The sequence below is a fragment of the Oreochromis niloticus genome, linkage group LG19, assembly GCF_001858045.2.
Source record: "Oreochromis niloticus isolate F11D_XX linkage group LG19, O_niloticus_UMD_NMBU, whole genome shotgun sequence".
Taxonomy (NCBI): domain Eukaryota; kingdom Metazoa; phylum Chordata; class Actinopteri; order Cichliformes; family Cichlidae; genus Oreochromis; species Oreochromis niloticus.
Genome location: NC_031983.2, coordinates 11,812,766 through 11,837,402, shown reverse-complemented (window position 1 = coordinate 11,837,402; position 24,637 = coordinate 11,812,766). Strand labels below are relative to the sequence as shown.

Below are 24,637 nucleotides of genomic sequence, written 5' to 3'. Positions count from 1 at the left end.
TTAACAGCCAGTAAATAACAAAATAAAACCCACACTGATAAGACATAATTGAGCAAATAGTTGCGATGGTTACTTAATGTTACAATTTTTGATCTGTTCAGTTTATAATAAAACATTCCAAACGAGCATTTCACTGAGTCATCGAGTTCATTCAGCAGGCTAATTTAAAAAAGTATAATCACCAATTTTACTAAAGTATTTGATCACATGGCAAAAATTACTTTTCACTGCTTTCACTCAGTTATTTTGCTAATGTAAGCTACAACAGAGGCTATTTTACCATCCAATGTGAAGCCTATATCTCGTTCCTGGCAATTAGTCAGCCTCCAACATATAAAGCGATGCTATTGTATATAGTATCTTTGCTTTTTTTTCTTTCTTTTTTTGATACCTTGGTGGGTTCCTGAGAGTTTTTAGCATCACCATTTACAATGTTCCAAATGCTTTTAGAAACACTGACTGTCACGGCCTTGTGCTGAATAATACAGCTTTAGAGAGAGCAAGGGAATTTTCCTCAGGGCACAGGTGTGCTCTGATAGTCTCATAAGCCCCCGGCAGCACAAAGAAAGATAGCTGCTTTCTTGGTGAAAAGGAATATGGAGGCACAAGGTGGAGAAACAGATCAACAATGGCTTCTTCGTTTGGGTGTATTTGGTTTTGACCTTCAGACAGAGCTTCAAATAAATGCAACACCGAGGGGGAAATCAAAAATTCCGATGACCCTGAATCTCTACACCCTACACGGGCCTGGAATGAATATGTGATGTTGAAAGATGTAATACATTTTCAAAAAAGCAGAGAGACGACGTGTGCGGGTAAGGCCTCTCCAGAACTGGCAGCACCAGCAGCCGCAGTCACTTCTTTTCATGTATTCATACACTTGAACACAGAAGTGCTGCAAACATAAACCTATAAATGACGATTTGAAAAAGCATAAGCATCGTTCCAGTATTTCTTACCTAAATGTACACGTGCTAATTGTCTTAACTAATCTTTTTGATGAGCTTAAATTGCTCATGACAGTATAGATATAGACATGTATTCTACATTTCAGTCTTTTCCACCGTGCTCATAACTTCTGTCTGCAGATGTGGCTGGATGGGGCTGAGATGCTTGACGAGCAGTGATGGAGTTGACAAAGTAAGTAGTCAGACTGCTAAGTCAGGCATTCAGGAGAAAGGCTTATGGAATGAGAGGTGAAGCTGAGGGAAGTGTTTGCTCAGGAAATTTCAATGAATCTGTCAAACAGAGAAAAAAAGCAATCAAAAAAACTGTAATATGGGTTTGACAAGAAAATATAGATCTGTATAAGGGGGAAGGTGATAGCTTCATGCATATATACACAGAAAATATCTCAAGAGTGTGCTTGGGAGAAATATCAGCATTTCAAATGGCAAATCTCCCAAGCAGGGATGCCTACAGGGAGGTGGGGGCTCAGAGAAATCCTGCCTGTCCTTGTGTGTCACTTACCAGCCACAGGAAAAGACTTTTTTTTTTTTTTTTTGCTGATAGCGCAAAGTGTCTCCATGAGGCTAATGCTTTATGTCAGATTCTATACTAACTGGCACATTAGAACGAGAGGATCCACCTTTACTTTCCCCCATAAAAGCATTTTCCTTTTGCTACAACACTCAACCGCAGTAAGGGTTTTTTTTAAGTATCGACACAGTTGAAAAGCTGATGACTAGGTTCTTAGTAGGTAGTAGAAGGGTATTGTAAAATCCTCTGCGATTCGCCCTGCTTTGTGTATTTTCTCTCCGTTTTATTATCTACACTTCAGCAATGAGGAGAGCTAGACAAGTGAATTGATGGGAGGGTGGAGCGGGGTAGAGGGTTTGGGAGACGGCGTGGGGGGTGGAGGGGGAGACGAGGTAAGGAAGAAAAACAAAACAAAAACAGACAAGGAGTGCCAGGCTCTGGAAACTGGCATGCTGCAGTTGTATGTCAGTCACCTAGCAACAAGTCCTCCCCATCACTTACCCCCCGCTTCCCCATCTCCCGCTGCGCTCTCTAATTCAACAAATCTGCTGAGAATGTATGGTTGCTCCTCTAACAAAACGTATTCTGTGCTGGCGGCTAAGGATGTGGGCCTCCACTGAACACGCCACTCAGCTGCCCATTGACCACCGGGGCCTTTCTCTGCACACACTAAGGAGTGAGGGACAAAGACCCTGAAAGCAGGGGCAGCTCCACAGAGAAAACATTTGCTTGTAATTGTGTTTGACTGCATAATGAAAATGATGTTCTTTTTTAATTTGGGCTTGTTAAGGCCACAACTATTTTCCTCTGGTCACCTGATTATTATAAAGAACCAAACCCTCACTTGGCCTATGGGGCGCAGAGGGGGGAAATATTGAAAACGGTCCAAAGACCTCCCCACTCTTTACTTTAACCCCTCTTGTGTTTCAAGTGTTCACTGGTAAAAACATAAATATGTAGACTCTGTTCATTACAGGATGGGAGCGTATGCTAGAATGAGTTCCCCCCTTTTCTTTTTTTTCCCCCTTCCTTCTAGAGAAAGGATAATAACAGCGAGGCACACATAGATGCGCACACATACACAAATGGGAGCGCAGCCATGCTTGCCCTGAGTTGTGAAGCATTGAGAAGGTTAGCATTCCTGGTCCTACTTCAGTGAAACAGACCATTAGTGGGAGCATCGGGCTAGCACCCAAAAGAGTGCTTCAATGGGCACATTCACATCCAGTGATTATTTGCACTTTTTAGCCCCCAATTTCCTGTTTTATTTATGTGTGTGTTTCCACATTCATTTGGCTTTCCTCTTTTTCTGCTCACTGCTCTCCTGTGGCAAAGGTGAGGAGCATTCAGGTGAATGTTTAGGCTTGGATAGAGAACATTTACAACAGCTTTTGGTTTAATTATTGTTTATGAAGGCTGCACTACAGTATATTTTTCTGTTTTGTTAAAAAAAATAGATAAAAAAATTCTTTGAACACTATTACGTCCTTTTTTTCACCTGGCCGTGCTACATATGATTTATGTCAGAGAATCTTACGGATCTTTGAATCCCTGAAGGTTTCCATTCAGCCTCCCTATGGACATTTATTTAGTGATTTAATTGATTCGAGCCAGGGTCCTGTATTCACAGTCATCCCCAGGAAACTCCTCGGTAAAGCATGAGTCTTCTGAGAGGTCACAGGTAAGAAAAATAAAGGGCTGACCTCTGCTCACTGATATTCAAGCATATATACTGGTTTTCTGTCCTGCAGGCCTGACTGCCACGTTGGCTCGTGTGACCGTGACGGTGGCCTTCCTAACAAACTGCAACACCCTCTGAGGTCGCACCTTTCTGCAAGTGCAACCTCAGAGTCATCTCTGTTATTGAATCTCACAGCATTTATAGAATTAGGTGGATTATGAGAACATCCTCCGGCGCACTTTCATAATCCCTCCAGGCACTGCTAAGGATTCACGTGGCTTTCACTGCTCTCCTGATTATTTTCACGTATACGATCAAAGATTTGAACTAGAAAATTCATTATTAAAACTAATGCAGCCTAATGCACCAACACTGCTATTAATTGTGTCTTCAGTCGGTGCACTAATATCAGTGAGGCTATACTAATTACTAAAAGCATCTTTCAGTAAAACACAATAATTGTCCCCTCAGTTTCAACAACAACTGAACATTACAAGCTTTAAAGTACTGCGGCACTTTTGTCTTACACTGTAACATACATAAATACACATTACACATAAAAAGGAGGAATGCTAAATGCCCAACAAATCAAAGTGCTTTATTATATCCTGTAAATTTACTATTACCATAAAGCAGTCCACCTCAATGAGTGCTGAATTACACTGAATTGCTTTTTGGAGCTAGCAGTATTAAAAGGATTACCATACTGGCATAGAATACAGCAAATTTAATCTGTACAATATGCAGATTTGTCACATGGCAGAACATCAATATTCAACACATTTAATCATTTTAATTTTGGTCATTTTTCAAGTAATAATGCTAAATATTACTCTGGGTCTCGATTCTCAAATGTGAGCATTTCCTTTTATATCATTGTGGTTAAACAATTTAAAGTTTTAGCCAGGTAAAACAAGCAATCTGAACAAATCACCCCATTCCTTAAAAATAATATCAGGGGCTTTTTGTGTTTCCTTTTTTTAAGAATAACATTTTAGGGATTATCCATGCAAATAACTGCCAGTTTAAATGATACTGAAAATAAGCGTTAAGCTAGACAACACCTAAGCCTAATTCTGATCAAATGACTGAGTTTATTTTGCACTAAATGATGAGATAAATTTCCTCCTCAAGGTGGAAGCCCTTTGAGATTCAAAGCAAATCTCCTCTGTCCTCCTAACTTGTTGTTGGGACCGAGCAGGTGTAAAGACTGAATAGTCTGAGGGGTCAGATGGGACTGACTTAAGTCGAAGGATCTTGTCAGCCTGGAGTGGCTAGAGGGTCTGCGGTAACACCCCTCCCACTGAAGATTAACAAGTTTCAGCGCCACATTGACGAGGGTCTGCTTCATTTATTGTTTTTTCCCCCCTAAGTGTCAACAAGTGAGCATGTCTGTCTGTGTGGGTATTTTCAGGACTTTCACCATAAGGACCCCACCTTTGACACCAATTAAAGAGATTATGTCTTAAGATGAGAGGAAAGCTAGAGTTGTGTGTTACGGCAAGTGATTGCTTTTGACAAGGTCACAGGGTACCGTGCAACAGTGCGTGACCCCAACAGGGTGGAGATGGGAGCAAAGAAAAAGAAAATAATTACTTTTTTAGACACTGAGACATATTAATGTAACGGTGACAAATACTTGGCCTGGAAAGTATGAATAGCAGTATGCTATAGGGGCAATAAAAAACCAGTAATGAACTCTTTCTGAGGTCTTATAGCAGCAGCTCTCTTCTCAAATAGCCTTTACACGTCAGCATAAGAAGACTAGAATTGCAAAAATGATTAGTTTTATTTCAGAAAGAATGCCAGTAACTTTATACATCTTTATCATAATTTGCTTTAGCTTCAAATAATGCTCCAGAGTGCAGAATATCACATCCTGCACACTGAAGAAAATTGATCAAATTGTGCTGGCACGGGTTTTGAAGCAGCAGGTAGACTAATGCATTTGCTGTAGCAGCTGAAAATGTGTCATGTACTCCTCACGTAGATATGAAAACTCATCTGGTATCTTATTCATACCAGGCGTGCAAAAATGACCATCATGTAACAAAAACTGTAAATAGCATTGTCACACTGGCTTTTCCATTTGCCAAAGAAATCAGTGAAGTACAAATGAAGCTAAACTTGACTTGCTATATAAGAGGCAGCTCTGATTCTCCAAAGACAACAGGTAGGGCTGGTGAGCATGACATGATGGATCCACTTTAATAGATTATTTAACCTCTGTTATGCGCTGTGATCTCCCTCCTTGATGATTTGCGTTTGTGTTTTTCTTTTTAACCTTTCTTATTGCAGTCACTAACGCTTTTTTGTATTTTAAAAAATGTGCTTAATGTTTTGTTTTGCTTAATTTCTATCTAAAGTTTTGTTATTATGATTATGCAATTTCTCCCAGACGTTTTACGACAGCCTGAAAGTGTGGAAAATGAACATCATCATTAATAAACTAGCTTAAATAATCGATAAGACACGGATGTTCATTGTATTTGCATGGGCTGTTAATTTTTATGACTTCCACGGAATCATTTTTGTTATTTAAGAAATTAGTATTCTTATTATTGATTAGAAATAAAAAGCTTTCGGGATATTTTATAATGAAAAACATTTTTAGCTAGGTTATTTATTTGTTTAGTACTTTTTAAATGAATGAAAATGAAATATAAAACTGTAGGACATTATTATAAAATGATGGTAACACTTTATACAAATACACGATATAGTTCCAAGTCTGTAAAGGCGTTTTTACTTTACAGCTGTCTAGTTTTTCAAAGGGTGACAACGACGATTAGATGTTATAAAAATGTATCCCAACTATCTAATTTCTTCTTTAAATATGCAACAGATGAAATAAACTACATAAGCTTGACAAGCAAAAGAAAAAAATCATTATTTTGTAATTAACTTTTAAAGAGTCTTAAAAGTCGGAGCACCTTGAGGAGCTGTGTGCTGCAAAGCCTGTGTGCTAGCTAAGATCATTTTCAGAGAGTTTTTAATAGTTTCCGATGTCCTACCTTGATGTGGAGGGCAGGTTCATCCTGACTCAAGTTTTGTGCCAACAGGAGGAAACTCATCGGCCTCCTCCTCCCCGTCTGTACTCCCCCCACCTCCTCCTCCTCCTTCTTGTTGTTGTGTGTTTTCATGTTAATTGGCAGCAGTTGAACTGTGAGCCGTAAATCAAGAAGTGCACAGTGTATTAATGAGTCGGACCACCCAGGAAATCTATTTTCTCCGCACTTTCTTAGCGGACAATAAGAGGATACTCGAGTCTGCCATGCTCCGAAAACCATGAATGAACATTCACAAGAGCAGTGCTCCCCTGCTGCCACGTTATAGCTAATGGCTGCTATAAGTATTTCCTTAAAAAAAAAAAAAAAAAAAAAAAAAAAAGTGAAGTATTGCAAACAATAACAAATAATTTTTTATGAGGGGGGTTATATGTATTTTTATACTTGAGCTTGGAATCAATTAAAAGCCCTTCATTTCTGAGAAAAAGTCCTTTATAACGCTGTTAAAGGTGGGAGCATTTTGCAGATTATTTCACCCATAATAACTTTTTTTCTAATATAAAGCAGAAGTTATTAATGCCAAAATTTTGCAGAAAAGTCAACTTATGGCAGGCTTTATGCAAAAAAGAAGGAAAGACATTTCCCATTACAAGTCCTTTTTAAAAATCCACCTGAAAAAGAAAAAAATTCTTACTATAAATAAATGTTTTTTTTCTCCATAAGAGTGGATCCTCAGAACTGAAAGTAGTACTATAATTGTCTTCCATTATGAAACCCCACAAAGCTAGACCATTGGCTACTAAAATACCAAGGTTAATCTTGATTAAATGTCTTTCCAGGGCACAAAAAGCATGTTTTACATAAAACATCCTTCAAGGGGATTAAAGTATGATGTTGGAAAAAATATATATAAAATATTGCTGATGGCAAGGCCAAGCATCCCATCTCTCAAATGAAAGGTATCAAAGAGATTAAAGAAAAACCATTACAAATCAACATACCACTAATATGCCTGCATCTGCCCTATTACCCCCTCCCTTTCCTCCCCCTCCCCCTCCTCCTCCTCCCCGATTCAAGTCACAGCAGCAAGAAAAAGCTGCAACTTTAATCTTTACTCAAAGTACATTTTTAAGATTTCACATGAATGGTTATTAGTGCATATGCAGTACTTTACCATTTTCCGTTTTGGTGACAGGCATTCATTGTAAAACACAAGTTTCAGAGTCTTTTAGAAGCAGCTTACAGGCTAAGTGCTGTTTGACAAAAGCTCTCTTTATGTAGGTCTCTTACATAAAAACAGCCTGTGAAGGTGAATATTAACTATAGGTTGATTCTACCCTTACAGTTTACTTGAAGCTCTTCTGATCTTTTATCGTTAACCGTTATCAGAGCAAACAAGTCCAGTTAATTCAGCTGGTATAAATGCTTCCACACAACCAGCTGCATCAAGGCTTCCCTCTCTTCTTTCCTCTGCTGAGCAAGGAAATCCTCCTGCAGGCTGAATGCCCCTTACTGGCGACTTTTGTTCTCTCACACTTACCCCACACACTCCAAATGTAACATCCTTCTTGCTGAGAGAGAGAGAGAAAAAAACTATTTCCTCTCACACCTGTTGATGAATTGTGTTTGTGTACAAGGCTCAGATGGAGCTGTAACACGTGTCTTTATACAAACTGCACATGCCCAAAATAGTAGTTTCCTCACATGGGTAGTGGTGAATAGGGGAACCCTTTTCACAAAAACAGCAAAGAGGCTTGAGGCCAAATTACAGTAATCGTCATTGACAAACAGAAAATAATTCCCAGTTTGGGCAGGAAAGTCATAAGATGCTTTAATAACCTTAGCAGAGGGGGGGGGAGGCTGTTTGTGCTTTGTGGGTGAATGGTGCTGAATCTGGGCGCCCAAACCTCATGAACCCATGCAGTCTCATTATGCTAAGAATATAGAAGAACAATATAGGAAGTCAGCTTTTTTCAAGTGCGTCTTCATGGTAGCTGCAGTTTTCACAATTTCAGAAAAAATATATGATATAAACCTGGAGGAATGGCTTTTACAAACACACCCCACACCGCAGCTGTGTGTGTTCAAGTAAACTACTTAGATACCATGGAGAACGAGTAATATCAACTTTTCTTCTGAGCAAAGGTCAAGGAAATCTGAGAAAGCTTCTTGTCTGATTAAAAGGGAAAAAACCTGTTTTTGTTGCTTGTTTTTTAAAACAGTATTAAGCTTTATTTTGGTATAATGATGATATAGCACCTACGAGTGACACGCTGAAGAAAAAGAAACAGAAGTAAAGGCGATGTTTTGTTTTTTTCTAGGAAATTAATAAAATTTATAGAATCCTTCTCTTTATGATGCCGTTGCCAATTCCAACTAAAAGAGTACTGAAAAGAACACAAGGTATGAAGCTACAGCTATGCTGTGACCTTACTATTCAGGAAAAAAAATCATACTGACATACATGGAGTCATCAGTTATAGAAAACTATATAGGCTGAAACCAGTATGGGTTATTCAGCAATTTCATATTCAGCATTTGGATCAGCTTTTGTTCTCTCACCATGAAGCTAATTAATCTTAACAAATAGAGAGAATTTCTCCATCACCTGCTTTCAAAGGCAGGAGTTGGAGCTCTCGCTAAAGAAACTTTATGTGATTTTTGGTATGAAAGAAAGTGCACCGTTTTTTGTTACAAAAAAAATCTGACAATGATGTGGATTCAACTGGGCTTTTTAAAATTTTAAAGCCTAAAAAGCCATAGAAACTGTGGGGAGTGATATCAATTCATCCAATAGCTAAATAAGAAATAAAACTATTCAGATCATTGATAAGTTAGGCAGCAAAAGTCTTAAATGCTTACTTTGAAAACATGCACGTTTGTCGCCAGGCTGCTCAGCTCCTGACCTCTTCCATTCTTGTGTCTGCTTATTTAGTGAAAAAAAAAATTGCTTTGTGTTACGTATTCATGTTTCTTCAGAAGAAGAAGAGCGGCAGGGTGAGAGATGATGCCCAAGAAACCGGGGGCGCGTAACCACTCGTGTGTCACATAACATAACTCCGTGCTGATGTAGGACATACTGCTACAGACGCTTACAATGGTTTTCACACAACAGAACACAACACACAATGGAGAGCGACAGTTCAAGGTTTTAATCATGGATACAGATTCACACAGAACATTATGTGATTGTGATTTGTTCCTATCAGATCTTCTTTAACCAGAAGATACAACATAGTTCAATACAGTACAGTACAGCTTTAAGTTTTGGATTTAAGTGCTGATCCATAGGCTGTGTTGGTTAAATGATCTGTGGTCGTACAAGCAGGAACAGAAGTGCCCGGGTCCTTCGCTCTGGAAAGATTCAGCCTTTAAATCAGCAACTTAGCTCAGCACCACTGTTGGTTGAGGCGAAGTTTAATGATGGACCAAGAAAAAATGAGAAGCACAAACCCTAGCAAGTTTAGGTAAAGGAAATATGCTTTATTAAAACAAACCTCCACAAATCAAAATATGCAAAACAGTCTGCGATGGCGGACCTTGCTTAGCTGTTGCACCCGATTGCTTTAAAGAAAGCATGCCCCCAACAGGAGAGCTGTCAGTTGAAACAATGGGAAATATTATACAAGTCCTCCAAGAAGGAAATCCAGCACAGAGTGTTGCAAAATATGCTGACTACTCCCAGTCAGCCGTGTTTAACATTTGGACCAAGCAGAAACTAAATTGAAAGGCTATAAAATATATATCTGGAAATTTCACACATATAAAAGATATAAGCCCAAACAGACCAAGCAGATTCTCCTCTACTCATTTATGCTACGGGGTCATGTTAGCTAAAGTTCCAGAGGAGATGGCAAGCTTTACCTCTACAGTAAATGCACAGATGGACAATTACATTTTGGACATTTTTCTCATTTCCCTGAGCAAAGAGCCTTAAAGCTTTTCATCAGGAAAGGCATAACGGCTCAATGACACGGCCAGCAAACAGTCCAGATCTCAACTTCAGTAAAAATTTAAGGTGGAAATTGAAGAATAGTGAATTTGCCCACCCACCATAAAACCCTGAATGGTTGCAACAAAGTACAATTTCCGGGATTCAATTTTTTTCACCCCAACATCAAATTAATCTACTTGCTCACCATTTCTCACCATTTTAGACAAAGCTGAATGGCAAAACCAACATGCTGGATTTCCTTCTTGAAAGACTTGTATAATCATTTCCATTGTTTCGACTGACAGCTCTCTTGTTAGGGCCATGCTTCCTTTCATTACATCAAGCGCAACAACTCACTGTGGTCTGCAAACACTCTCTTTTAACTGCAGACTGTTTTGCAGATTTAGATTTGTCTATATTTGTTTTAGAGAAAAAAAAAGTGAAAAGATGCTCCGACTGTTTTTCGTTTACTGGATTTGGGGAAAAAATGTGTCATTAACTAAAATAACTACATTTATTCAGAGTAAAATTCATGCATTAAGAATGTTCAGTTATTGATCAAAAGGGAAAAGTTTTGTGATTTGTTTAGTTGTTACTAGTAAAAACAGTCAAGTGAGCATCTTCTAAGTGTGTTGATTGCATCATTTTTGCCAGGGGTTGTACAGCTCACGTGATTCCCCTCTATCAGCATCATGTATTTAGGGCTATAAAACATACACTTAAAGCCTATATAAACGCCTGTTAACGTTCAACATGAAGGCAATTTCAAAATCACCTTTGCCGAACACACTGTTGGCATAGAAACAGTGATTTATCAACACTGGTCCAGTGGAAAAGCTGCAAGAGTTGACCCTGCTGCTTTGCAGACTTACAGTGAATATTACTGCTGTGACTCCATTTACTGGCTTGGTTCCTTTAAAAATGGGATTTACTACTTCTAGTGCATGACGTAAAGGGAAAAACAAAATCCTGACTAAGCTGATCAGAAACAAAACTTGTATGCAAAGGCAAGAGCACCAAAAATAAAAAAAAATTAGCAGCAAACTAAGAGGAGTTTTACAGTTTAGTAGCTGCAAGTAGGGCGATACTTCAAGAGCCAGATACAGTTGTGGTCAGAAGTTTACACAGACTCATCAGAGGGATGAATGTTATGGTAATTTTGTGCTTTAATGGTTTCCTTGAGCTGTTGTTTTTCCAGGTGGAATAATTGTACAGCATATATCTTTAGTGACTTTAAAAAACAAGAATTGGGTGCACAAGTTTGACCCCAGGTGTATTTCTCTAATACACCTGCGGTCAAAATTTCACATATAGGTTCAAATATATAAGCACATTTGCATTAATATTTGGTTAAATATTCCTTAGCAAGCTGCACCTTGATCAGATGCTTTTTGTAGCCATCAACAAGCTTCTGGCATAATCCTGGCTGGATATTTGACCACTCATCTTGGTAGAATTAGCAGAGTTTATTTAAATTCGTTAGTTCCCTGAGACGGAGCTGGGTTTAAGCATAGTACAGAAATTTTCAATTGGGTGAGCCTGGAATTTGGAAAGGCCATTCCAGAAACTAGGCTGCTAATGCTAATGCTAGGCTGCTTTATCCATTACAAAACCAGTCTTGATATATTTCTGGGATCACTGACCTGTTGGAACACCCAATCGTCTACCTGTTGAGTTGAAGTTGAAAAATTTGAAGGTAGTACTCCTTTCTTCATTATTCCATCAACTCTGTACAATGTACCAGCACCACTGGCATCAAAACAGCCCTAGAGCATGATGCTATCACTTATATGCTTGATAGCTGGTACAGAGTTTTTATGGTTGAAAGCCTCACCTTTACTCCTGTAAACATTTACCTGGTGATTTATACAAATAGCTCAATTTTCATCTTATCTGATCACAAAGATTTCCTGCAGAAGGCGTTTGGCTTGTTCATGTGGGCAGCTATAAATTACAGTTTAGCTTGAAGGTGTTAGTTTTGGAGCAGGGGCTTCTTTCTTGGTCAGCACCCTCTCAGTACGGGTGATGTAAAACTCGGTTCACTGTAGACAGTGATGCTGGTGTTTCAGCATATTTCAATTCATGACAGGCTTGAGCTTTGTTGGTTCCTTGGTTGTTCCTGAAGATCCTAACCAATTTTCTCTCATCTGAGGGTGATTGATTGAATTTTCCTCCAAACCTTGGCTGGTTTGTGTCGGTGACATATGTGAATAACTTGTACTTATATAAAACTATTTAACTGATGATCCTGGAATCACCAGTTGTTTCGAAATAGCTCCAAGAGACCTTCCCAACATATGTAAATTCTCTATTTTAGATCTTCACTGAGTTGCTTGGACTTGGAAAGAACCAGCTCTAGTCAATTATTAATACTAAAGAAAGGCATCGTAGAATTTTCAGCACCAGTTATTAAAAGATGAGTGTATGTATATATTTGAGCCTCTATGTTTACAATATGACTCTGTGTGAATTAGAGAAAATCCAAAATAATTTCAGACTTGTGCACGCAATTCTTATTTTGTTAAAGTCATTAAAGAAGTATGCTGTACAGTCATTTCACCCTGGAAAAAATGGTTCCAATAAATCAATCACCACCTCTGCACCTCTATAAACTGGCAGGACATATATTTATATATATACCTTTATAGCCTTATTCATATCACTCAGTTTTGTTTTAAAACTTGTTATGAGATGTTTTCTAGAAAAGAAGACAAAACTAAACCACATCAGGTGTTTCCCTTAGTCTGGCTGGCCCTGATGATGCTGTCTTTTATAATTTCATTAAAACCTGTGAACTGAATTTCACAGGTTCATACAGCTCAACTGCCTTTATCTGAGCCTTAGGCCTCTGAAGTGTCCTTGCATACCTGCAATGTCTGTTTTGTAGAAAATGTTCCTGTAGTGTGATAACAAAGAACTCAATAATAGAGTTTGAATGACAGCTTTTTTTCATGATTTGCGGACTACAAGAGTAAAACAGTCATCGCACACCTTTAACACGTTACTAAATCGGTTTTGTGTGGATTTTTTTTTTTCAAGCTATGTTGTTAACATGTCTACGGACCAACTATTTTAAGCTAATCCCTCCATAATAACTTATGAATTTCCATCTTTGTCTTATACTGTATTTAAAATTATACTTACATAACAGTTTGAAAAGACTGGATGCTGAACACGCCGGGAGTGAAACGATGAATGACTACTTGTGTTTTGGAGATGTAAACCACATCAAATAAATGATTTAGTGAGGGTGGATAATTACAGTGATCGACAAATGCGTGGCAACTAATGCTTGCTTGACTCTGATTCTCCGATTAGGTCTTGCTTTAGCTGAAACCACGGAAGAGGAGGATGACTGGGTCCTGGGGGAGGAGAAGAGCAGGATGAAGATGAGGTGAAGTTTAGAGACACGGATGAAGTGAAGTGATGACATGCAAGAGGGATGACTCAATCACCCACTGGCTGCATGCTACCAGAGGTCAGACAGCATGCAGAGGAGATGGGGAAAAATGTATGAAAAAGAGACTAAATCCTTGTGACATTATCGGTTTCTTTCTTTCTTTCTTTTTTAAGCAATTAATCATTGGGGACCCACTGAGACAGCATGATGACAAGAACCGCATGCTCAGATTTCTATCTTACTGCAGCTCAATGACAGATAGGAGAGCATGCTGGATATGAGAAAATCTCCAGTCAGGTACAAAAAGAACAAATGCTTGATATGAATCACGCTGACATATTTTCACAGTAAAGAGCAGTTGGGTCTTACACACATGGAGTGTGGCTGGTATGGATTGACACAAGACAGTGATGGAAGGTTAGGACAAGCTATTATATTTGCTCCTGTCAGGTCTATAATTTTGCTCCCCATATCTGAAAGTTTTCATTCCACGTTGGTCCATTTGAAGATGCATGGTTTGCTTCTGTGAGACAAGCCCACTACCTGACACACTCATTTTGCATAAATCATCACATCTAAAGAGGAACAGACATCAGCAAAGAAACCGGGACATCCATGATTGCAATACCACTAAGGCTAAGATGGCTCATTAGGGCCTGTCCCAAGTCTCCACTCATTTCATTTCATTGTTCCCTCATGCTCACGGTCAAATGCCATCAATTGTTGCACTTCACTTGTCTGCCAATCAAACACACATTTTTCCAAGCTGTTGGAGTCTTCCAGTCCTGCAGCCAACCAACCATGCCAAGGCAGGTGTCTCTCTCATTGGACAGGAGCCCATGTGGGTTTTTGAAATGCAACATTTTCCTTCTAAAATCAGAAGAGGTCCCCAGGCTTCCTGTTTTTGATTGTTGGCATTGAAAATGCTGCCTGTGGAGGACAGTTTTACAAATTCCCAATTTAAAACATTAGATAAAAAAAGTAAATTGCATTACACCCGTGGCCTCTAACCTGTAACTTTGATTAGATGCAGGTATGGTAATGCTGTAAAGTCAGCATGGCATGTAGTCTACAAGACTGTGGAGCTCTCCTTCTGCTCCTTCTCCTGCTGCTTTTTTTAATCTAAATAAATAAAATGTGTTTTACTTACCAAAACACACTGTCTGCATCCTTCAAGTTTAGCAAAATTGTTAAACACAAGCGGCCTTCCTCTTCACTGCCTTTGTTGCTGTGCGGCTGCTGCCAACTGGATGTTGGAGGCTGGGCATGTGTATCCTTATGTAAGTGCACAAACTGATACAGAGCATGACGCCAAAGAGAAGAGTCACTTTCACCCATATAGCAAATATGCATCCAAGTCATGGTCATTTTTTTTGCTCAAAATCAGCAAAAATGTTGACAAATCAACCAACTAGGCATCATTTGCAAGGTATGAGATGTCTCAGTCATTTTGCTAATCCCTTGTAGCTGTGAAACAACTAGTCAGCCACTTGCCAGACGAGTTATTCTGAGACAGGGTATTTTTTTTCTTCCCTTTCCACACAATGAAATATGAATAGAAGTGGTGGGGATAGTTGGCAGCTGTCAACAAATTCCACAGCTTCCCGCCACCATCGATCAATCAGTCCCATATCTGAACCACAACCGTGCTAACCCGCTGGCTAGAACTGACATTAATCCTAAACCTTCCAGTCAGTGCGAAGGAATAACAGGATATAAGGTGGTGGGAGCGAATGCTGATACAGGCTCTAAAGAGGAAAGGTGCCAATGCTAATGAGTGTATCTGTGGCTCTTTAACGAGCCCGATTTGATGTCCTAATTTACAATGAGCTGTGTCTCAGGGGCGCAGGATAATGAGCAGGACCGGGATTCCCAAGGCAGAGGCTTGTGTAACCCATCTCATGCAGGGGACAGTCACTCCCACAGAGTGTGAGTGAGAGACAGACAGTAGCTCAGAGAGCAGGAAGGACATATTCCATGTCTGTAGGAGAGAGGAGGGTGTGAGAGAGGCGGGTGGGGAGGTGGGTGCATGTCATCCCTGCCTGATATGATTGTTTGTACACACCAATCATTGAATCGCTGCGTCCAAGTGAGAAAAGCTTGTGTTCTCCGTGACAAACTGACCTCGGGCAACAACAGCACTCACAGAAAGAGGAAATGGAGAAGGAAAGCATGGCGGGTGGGGGAGAAGCAGCAGCTTTGGAAAACAGATACAAAATATTGTAGACTGTGATAAAACAATACTCTGTTCACGGCAAAAACTCAATTTTCTCGCTTTCCTTTCTGTGCTTAAATCACACAAAATTTAGCATCGAAAATTTGATACCGAGCAGCCCTGGAAAAAAAAGAAAAAATCTGATTCTAGTGCACTCTGAAGCAAATTAACAAATGTGGAGCTCAGTGACCTCAGTGCAGAGACCATGCACACACAGTATGCAGTGCGCCCTACCACCCCCACCTCTTACTGCTGCGTCTGCATGGCTGCATTAGTCAAGCTCTGATGGGTTTTTCCGCCATGAGAAGCAGAGCATGACATGCGCTCAACAATGGCAGGCAGATGACGAGCCAGCTCCATTTGATGATGGCCTCTGCCGCAGCGGCCGCTTTTTTTGATGTGGAGGAATACAAGGGCAGCGTGATTCATTATGGGTGCACAGGTGGCCCGAGATCTAATGAGTCACATTTTGTGCAGTTCAAACGGCTCTCCGAGAGGAATGCACATGCTTAAAAACAAGCGTGTATCAGAGCTCTCATTGGCACTTTTGCTGCAGAGGTATCAGCTGCTTTTCCTCATGTCGGGAGGACAGATTTCATACTATCAATTTAAAAGGAGCACCACAATAAGTTACTGCAACTCTACGAATAACCTGCAGTGTCTATTGGTGATATTTGGATTATACATCTGCTCCTAGTTTCTAGTTAAACCTTTAAACCTCCCAGCATTAAATTCTGCTTAAAAACCATTTAAAAAATACAGTCGCTGAATAAACAGTTTTTAATCAATCAGATTTCAGAGAACTGTGCGTCACAGTTCTAAGTGTTTCTGCTGGCCTCTCTAATCAGTCTTGGTTATTAACACTGCCCCCCTCTGGCTAGTTAGGACATTGTTTTGCATTGTACTGTACTTTTTAAAGGATCAAATTTATCTACGGCACTAGAAAAGTCTAGAAATTAGAAATCATATTTGTCTTTCTCATAACAATCATTTAGACAAAATATTAATAGTTCTTCCTTCCATGGATATTATTTGGGAAGCATGTTCTAGCTTGTTTGAGCATGCTAGTCAATTCATCACAGGAACCACAACAATCCAAATTGTGCCTGATCTATTAACTGCTTGCCACTGAGCACCATTTGAACGTTTGACCTTCTAGCACAGCTCCTGACATTATGTTGACATTTAAAGTAATCCCTCCCGCGGTTCTTAATCCCAGTTGTCGTGGACTGGCCTGGCCATTCTCTGAGATCAAGCCCCTTACAGTACATGCTGCTCTCACCACACCCCGACAGAAAAGGCGTTGAGAAAGAAACAACTCTGACACTGCCAGTCTGTGACATCCTTGTGCTTTGGAGAGAGATCACAGATCAAAGCATGTAGCAATACACAAACTGAGGCATTAAGTTGAATGTACACTGTCATTACACTTTGACAGAGCTAAGGATTAGATTTTCCTAAAAAAAAATAATTAAATACCAGCCAATGTTCTGAGAATCCAGATTAACAACACATACAGCTGTTGTGAAGGCATCTCACATCTGGATGAGAAAACACGGGTTTCATGCACACAGAAAAAAGAAAAAAAAATGATGAACTCATCTGATTTTCTTTTATTAAGCATGTTGTTCCCGATTTTTCCTGTAACCCTTCGCTTTCACAGCTGAGAAACCTTTTAATAAAATGTTTGGCGTTACATAATCTAACTGCAGAGAACGTGTCATTCGGACAACAGGCCCCGACAGATAAAAGTGATTAAATGAGAGGTACAAGATGACAACCCATTTATTTAGTAATACATTCTGCAAACTAGAAATTTTATTCAAACTTCAAAGGCTAAAAATGAAAGAAAGGAGGGAGGGGGAGGGAAATAGGTGGGGGAGGGGGGGAGAAAATATGAGTAGCAGGGAGAAAAATGCATCTATTCACAAGCAAGGAATGCAATTTGTTCAATCGACAACACAAATAGTACAATTTAGTTCAGGGAGCAAAGCTTTTTTTTTTCTCTTTTTTTTTAAAACACATTTCTTTCTTTTTTTTTCCCGCCATTCCTTTGGAGCTAGAACATAATACAAAATATACAGTTATTGAACTTTGTAAAATCACTCACAGAGGCCTCTGAGAAGCATTTGAATCAACACTGACAATACTTAACTACAGCACTCTAAAGCTATTCTTGAATGTAATCATAAATAGAGCAGACATTAATGTATGTATGCACATTTTGAATGCTTACGAGGTTACCATGTTAAAACACTTGCATTTGTTGAAAGTATGACATCATCTGCAGTGGAAATTAAATAAGCTTTCATGACACAGATTTGATACAGTAACATGGAGAGAAGAAAAACCAAACAAACCTGCAAAGGTTGAAAAATTCTAACTGGTGACAACCCGGCAAAGTCACTTTGCTGATAGCTTAAGTACCTTAAAATGGACAGATTTCGTTTTCTGAGAGTGTAATGTTAGCAGCATTACTCCTCCTCGTAGTGTTTTGTTGGACAAGTACTTTAGGGGGGGCAATGTGAGTTTGGGTAAGGCAAATCGGTGAGCTTATTTATGAGCTGAGAAAAAAAAAAAGAAAAAAAAAAAAAGAGGTCAAAGCGAGGCTCAGCACGTCCTGTAAGGGGACGAATAAACCACCACCACTAAGGGTCACACAGTAAACGCCACAACTGAGGTACATAAATATGCACAAGAGGGCGCAAGCTTTTAAAATCTCTTCAGCTTCTGCCAGGTAATCCTCTGTACAAGAATATACAGGATGCATTCCAGGCAACCAAAGTAACTCTGTAAATAGCTCTATAATCTTTTTTTTTTCTTTTTTCCTTTTGTATACAATAACAATTTTCTGAAAAGAAGAAGAAAACAAAAGCTGATTATATAGAGGATCAGTGCATATGACTCGTCATGTATAGTCACACTTATTTTCTCACACACCTCACATGTTTAAAACCCTGAACTCAATACAATTATAGATTTGAGCTAAGTGAGTGTCACACAAGTGCACGAGAAGCTGAAATTACACAGGTGAGTGTTTGAGGGCATTGGCTGGGGAAGCTTTACAGAACAAGGCCAATAGTGTTCCTACTTACTAAAACAGGTTGTCTTTTCCAGTAGTTTCTTCAGTCGTTACTCTTATTTGTTAACATCAGCACAATTCAGGCAAATACTGTACATGAGTATAACCTTATCCCAATCAAACAGACCAGTGTTAAAGTAATGGGCTCTAGGGGAAAAAAGAACAATAAGGAAAGGCTCTAATTAAAAGTAACTGCTGAACTAAAGACAAAAACACTTACTACTGAGATCACGAGGTATTTAAGGTAATGGAAAAATAAAAAAACAACAATATATGCTTGGAATAATTTTTGTTCAGGTTTTGGGGGAAATAACAGGGGTGCAATGGAAATTTGAAATCATTTAAAACATGCACATGAGGACAAATTATATACGGGCCACTCTTAGTATCTCACAACATTTCAGCTACAGCTATTCTGAATATTGAAAGGTGCATTTCTACTGTAGGAAGTGGATAACAAGCAAAATTTAAGGGCCACGACATTAGCTTTAAATTATTCATGAGAAACACAGGGGCATGAGTTTTGTCAACTGTCTCAACATACAAAGAAAAATGTTTGTTCATTGCTAGGCTTGAAGAGAAAATTACCAAAGTTAGAAATACCTACCAGGATTGCAACAAGCAGCTGGGTGCTGACAGATGTTAGGTAAGAGACACTTAGTGCACTTAAAAAAAATACAAGCTATGCAGAGCAAAATAAATAGCTTACAGATTAAATATGAATTGCTCCACAGAAAAAAAAGAAAAGAAAAAAAAATTCAAATCCACTGAATAAATTTAAGTATTTTCAACTGAGTACAGCAGGTTTACAAGTATTACGGTATCATACTAGCAGAAATACAACTCTTAATTTTAAAACCAAAAAGATGGAAATGAAACATTTTTACTCTGCTGTTTGTCTTTTGTTGCAACTTGATTTTAATAAAGGGAAGGGACATTCAGTGAAACCACATCTTCATGCAAACACACCGAGATTTTCCTACTTGAGTTAGCTGCCACTTCAGCAAATCTTTTGATGGTTGTCATACTTTTGTAGGATTACTAGTTAAAGGTACACTATGGAGTCTCTCAGTAAAGGTACATTCAACACGTCTTAGCAAATTCATTTTTTGCTTTAAGGCCTATCAAACTTTTTCATAAAATCACATTTTCCTAGGTTTCATTCCCTAAAATCATCATCTGGTTTTGGAGTATTTTAATGGTTCTTTGGCACTCTAAAAGGCCCTTCACATGTGCAACAGCTGCACTCGGATATTGTTGTTTGCACGATTCCCTACGCGACAGGCAAAATGCAGCGAAGGAAAACTTGCCTGTTCCACACGATAAAAACAAAACAAAACAAAACAAAACCCCCCCCCGCAGAATTACAGGGTGTGCAGCGGTCAGCGAAACACAAATTCCGGGCCATTCACTCGGCCGCTAGCTTGAACGAATGCAAATTTCTATGTGAAAGGGCCATTATGTCACATTACTATGACACCACTTGTTGATATACAAATTACTGCCCCCTGCAGACAGCAAAAGTGCATTTCACATAACCTCATGGACAATTCTTGCACATTTTGTCCCTCTAAGTGTGCACTTGCAGTGCGAGGACCTGCTTATATATTTCTTTTCAACCAATGATCAAAAACTCCACAGAGCACCTTTAAAAAGCAACCAACCAAAACTAAGAAAAATAAACTACAGTTAGCCCAATAAGTAAATATTTATAGCTAGTTTTACTTGTGATGCAGGCTTTGTAAAACCTCGGGGTTCTTTGGCATTATTTGCCACATTAAGCATATTAGAAAGTAGCTTAGGATTATTATCAAAGTTAGTCTTTTTTTTTTTCCTCTTAATAATTAGCCAAATCTAAATGTACTGAAATAGTTAGGATTGTCATTATGAGTATAAATTTAGTACATTTAGTACAGGTATTTCATATATTTGGAACCATTCAGTATTAATCACAGGAACACCAAATGGATTAAATGGAAAACTTGGTCAAACACAAAAATTTAACCAACCACCTGAAGACAAACGAGATAGGAAGAAAAAAAAAAAAGAAAAGAAAAAAAATACCTAGCTCAAGCAACATGATTTATTCCTTAAAAATTTAAGCTGAAAATATATACACACACATACGTAAGTTTCCAACAATGCAACACACACAAAAGGCCAGAAAATAAATTTGAAATAAAACGATTTCTCTTCGAGAAATATATCAACTGTGTGTGTTAAATACAGATTTAGTCAGCGACTATCTTTACAGGGGGGTGGGGCAGGGGCGTTAACCCACAGATCTAACACTATAGCAGCAAACTGTATTGTGCTGTGCCTTGCAGTGTCGTGGTGAGAGTTTTTAACTGGAGAAAAACTAATGGGAATAAAAAAAGGCGCCGCACAACAAGAAAGCTTCGTTAGCAGATTTGTTCTTGGTCTGAATGCCCAAAAGAAAGCCTCGCAAGTTTTAGAGCCAGCAGTTTCTACTATTTTCAAATTGCCAATACAAAATTTTGTTCAGTGCTTAAACTGTTCACAACAAACAGATCTTAATCAGATCTAAAATGAAGAAGCGCAAACGTATTTGCAACACATACAAAAACGGCATCTAATGGGGGGCTTGACATAGGCCGACTAAAGCTGAAGGTGTAATTTAAAATTAAAAAAATAAAAAATATGGCACCCACAGTGGTCACTGGTATTAATCTACATTTACAAATTGATATTTAAATATGACACGATGGGATGTGTAAACCTGAATAACCTCCAAACATTTCAACAGAATTACTAGTTTTATCTCAGGTTAAAGTTCTGATAGATATATTTTCAGATCAAACAGGGTAAGATGTAAACTCTGCTGTCCAATGCTGTTTGGAATTAGAAATAATGAAGCCTGTGTTGAGCTGATATGAAACACTGGCTGGGGGAAAAAAGGGGGGGAGGGCGCTGAAAACGAGTAAGGGGAGAGCACTTCTCTTAAACTCCAGCCTAGTTTGTCCAAAACACCATGCCAAATTGAAATCTGAGCTGCACATACAAATCTGCATTTTACCAACACATGTGCACACAAACACCCAAGCACGCTTGCAAGTATCTACAGACAAACACGTTAACATGGGACCCATCAGATACCTCTCAGAAATGAAGAAAAATAAAATTCCACTTCATACTTGATTGAGAAACACCTTGCCATTATTATTTGAGCATGTACAGAAAGCTACTTACAAAAGTAAAATACAATTTAAAAAAAAAAAAAAAAAAAGCACAGGGGAAAATAATTAGGACTCAAATGGTTTGATATAGAGCTTACTGTGCTGTCAACTATACAATTTACCCGTTTCTTAAAAGGAGCATAGACTAATTGGAGGAGGGAAAAAACACAAACAAAAAAAAAAAACAAGAGAGAAATAAAAGCGCAGAGACATTGTGCCTGGAGGACAAGCGATAATATTCACTGAATAGACATTTGTTAGAATTCCAGAAGAGCAGGAAAAGGCAGATAGTGCATAAAAGGTTCTCTTTTTCCATTTCTTTCATTTTTTAACTTAAAATCAAGCTGCATTAAATACAGGCTGTTTGTACAGGACAATTGCACTTCACAAAAACAGAAATATACAAATACACACAAGGAAATGTGAATCAAATTAATTACAGCAAAAAAAAAACAACAAAAAAAAAATACAAACAAACAAAAGACAGAAAGGAAAAAAGGGGGGGGGGAATCTTACTACTTAAGCAGATTATTTAACAAAATGGAAGAAAACTTTGTGGACTCACTTGTTATGGATTACTTTAGAGGGAAATATTTAGGTGGGTGAACATAAAGGGGAGACAAGACAGCGGGGATCCTGAACTCCAGAGTGGACCGGTGCTGCACTGTTCCAGGTTTGTGTGCATGCATCTCCTCTTCCTCCTCCTCCTCCTCTTCCTCCCATGAAATTCCCTTCTTAGAAACCAAAAGCTCAGAGTGACGGAGAGTGACTGCTGAGCTGAGCTGCTGTGGGTCTTGAGAGGATGGTGGTTTGTAAACTCTATGCTGTGTTAGTGGTAGGAGGTTGTGTTACCACATGTCATCTGTGGATGCAGAGTCCTTGATAAGAGAGGAGAGGAAGGAAAAACCCTTCAGACTCTGGCTGTACATCCATCAGAACTCCATAAGACCAAGAGTGCATAGAGATATGTAAAAACTGATGCCAATACAATTACAGTGAAATAAAAGATATTTAAAGAGTATCAAGTACATAAAATAACATTATAAAATCTTCACAGAAAATTCATTACTGATATGGCTGAAAAGTGTCAAAAAGTTAAACTTCAAATGAGTAAGATTCACTTTACAACATCACAATACTGATGCAAATTTTGGAAGTTCTAAGAATCCTAATCAAAGTCTAAAATGAATCTAAAATCAAAGCTGGGGCTTCATTTATGAATGTCTTCGTTGAATCAGCTAATGGAAGTAACATCTGCCAAATTTAGTGAGTGACACTGCCATTAAACGCATCACAAATCTCAATCATGAAAGATGATAAGCTCTAATGTTACAGATTCTGCTCGGCTGGTTTTCCCATTTATCACAGATGATAGATATAGTGTAGCCTTCCACATTTTATACCACTAGCTCTATTTCTTATTTGGAATAAGATTAAAACATTCTTCCACTATGCATTCATACAATATATTTTTTCCCCCTTGCAGTATGTTTGTGAGGGGCGTGGGCTGCAGCATTGCGCAATACACACAAGCCACAGTTGAAGCCGATAATGAGTGCAACACGTGTGGCAAGCTCTATGCATCTAAGATAAGAAACAAGGGCAGTCTGCTAAAACATCAACTGAAAGTGCATAAGATACGAACAAAACACAGCACACTGAGTGTGAGGACCAAAGTGTTTTGTAATGTAAAATGGGTCACCTTAACTAAAGTGGGCCAGACCAGTGAAACTCCCCTTTCTATCAGTGTAACAACATGTAACGCATTTAATCCCTGAGAAGTCTTAATATGAGGAAAAGAAGTGCAACTTCAACAGTAAGCTTCAGTTTTGCTACATGACAAATGTGTAAAATTACAGAAAAAATTATGCTAGCTCAGTGCCTAGACAAATGTTTCAGGAGATATTTCTACAGTAGGTAGTGAAAAGCAAAAACTTTTCTGTCATGTAATTGTTTATCTATTACTTAACTTTGACAGGAAATGCTTTAAAACTTATGAAAATACACTTAAGTTTGAAATTGATGCACTCCTTCACATTTTTCAAAAACTCATATTCAGTGGGCCAGATTAGAGACCATCTGGGCCCTACGTTTGACACCCCTACTCTAGTGTCTAGTGTAGGGGTGCCTAGTGCCTAGTGTACTCTAGTGTGCCTGTTTTTTGATTGCCCAATTGTATGGTTCAAATGCTTTCACTAAAATTAGTTTTGAAAGATCTTAGAGTACAGGTAAAGTACTTGGTCGCAATAACAATAAGAGTAGCAGTACCATTAAAATCTTAATATCTATTCGCACGTCTGATATTGCAATTTTTTAAGTAATCTTCAGATACTACGAAAAACTAGAGTACTGCATTGCAGTTATGAAGCAGTCTGCCACTTCATAGACGAGTTTGTGTGGTTCCTAAACGCTTACACTTTTTAATAATACCACTCATGGTTGATCGTGAATTATATAAGTAGGAAGAAATTTCACAAACTGACTTGTTGTGACGATGTCATCCTATTACAGTACCACATTTGAATATAATGAGCTCTTCAGAACGATCCATTAGGTTTTGCAAGGTCAAAGGGACCTTGCAAAACAATCTAATTAGTTCTTTCACATCAAGAGAAATCTGACCAAGTTCCTACAGGGGGAA

General features: G+C 38.7%; 1 protein-coding gene and 1 long non-coding RNA gene across 6 annotated transcripts in view; one reads left to right on the top strand and one right to left on the bottom strand.

Moving 5' to 3' along the window:
* The window catches only part of ppm1aa (protein phosphatase, Mg2+/Mn2+ dependent, 1Aa), a 46,596-nt gene that overhangs the window by 11,207 nt on the left and 10,752 nt on the right, over positions 1–24,637 (bottom strand). Inside the window, exons 6-7 of one of the 5 annotated variants that reach the window (XR_002057463.2) lie at positions 13,247–13,464; positions 9,306–9,566 (exon numbers count right to left, since the gene is read on the bottom strand). The exons of 1 other annotated variant lie outside the window; for it this stretch is intronic. Coding sequence is in view for 3 of the 4 variants with exons in the window: in XM_019348940.2 (XP_019204485.1) it covers positions 13,429–13,464 (36 nt within the window). In the remaining variant the exon portion in view is untranslated. Of the gene's footprint in view, positions 1–1,214; positions 1,239–9,305; positions 13,465–18,546; positions 22,875–24,637 lie in introns of those variants that run through there. 3 more of the 5 variants (XM_025900841.1, XM_019348940.2, XM_003453037.5) reach the window with 3 other exon arrangements.
* On the top strand, positions 13,473–17,745 carry LOC112843089 (uncharacterized). Its single transcript, XR_003215209.1, has 2 exons — positions 13,473–13,580; positions 13,676–17,745. It is a non-coding gene; the product is annotated as an uncharacterized LOC112843089 (long non-coding RNA).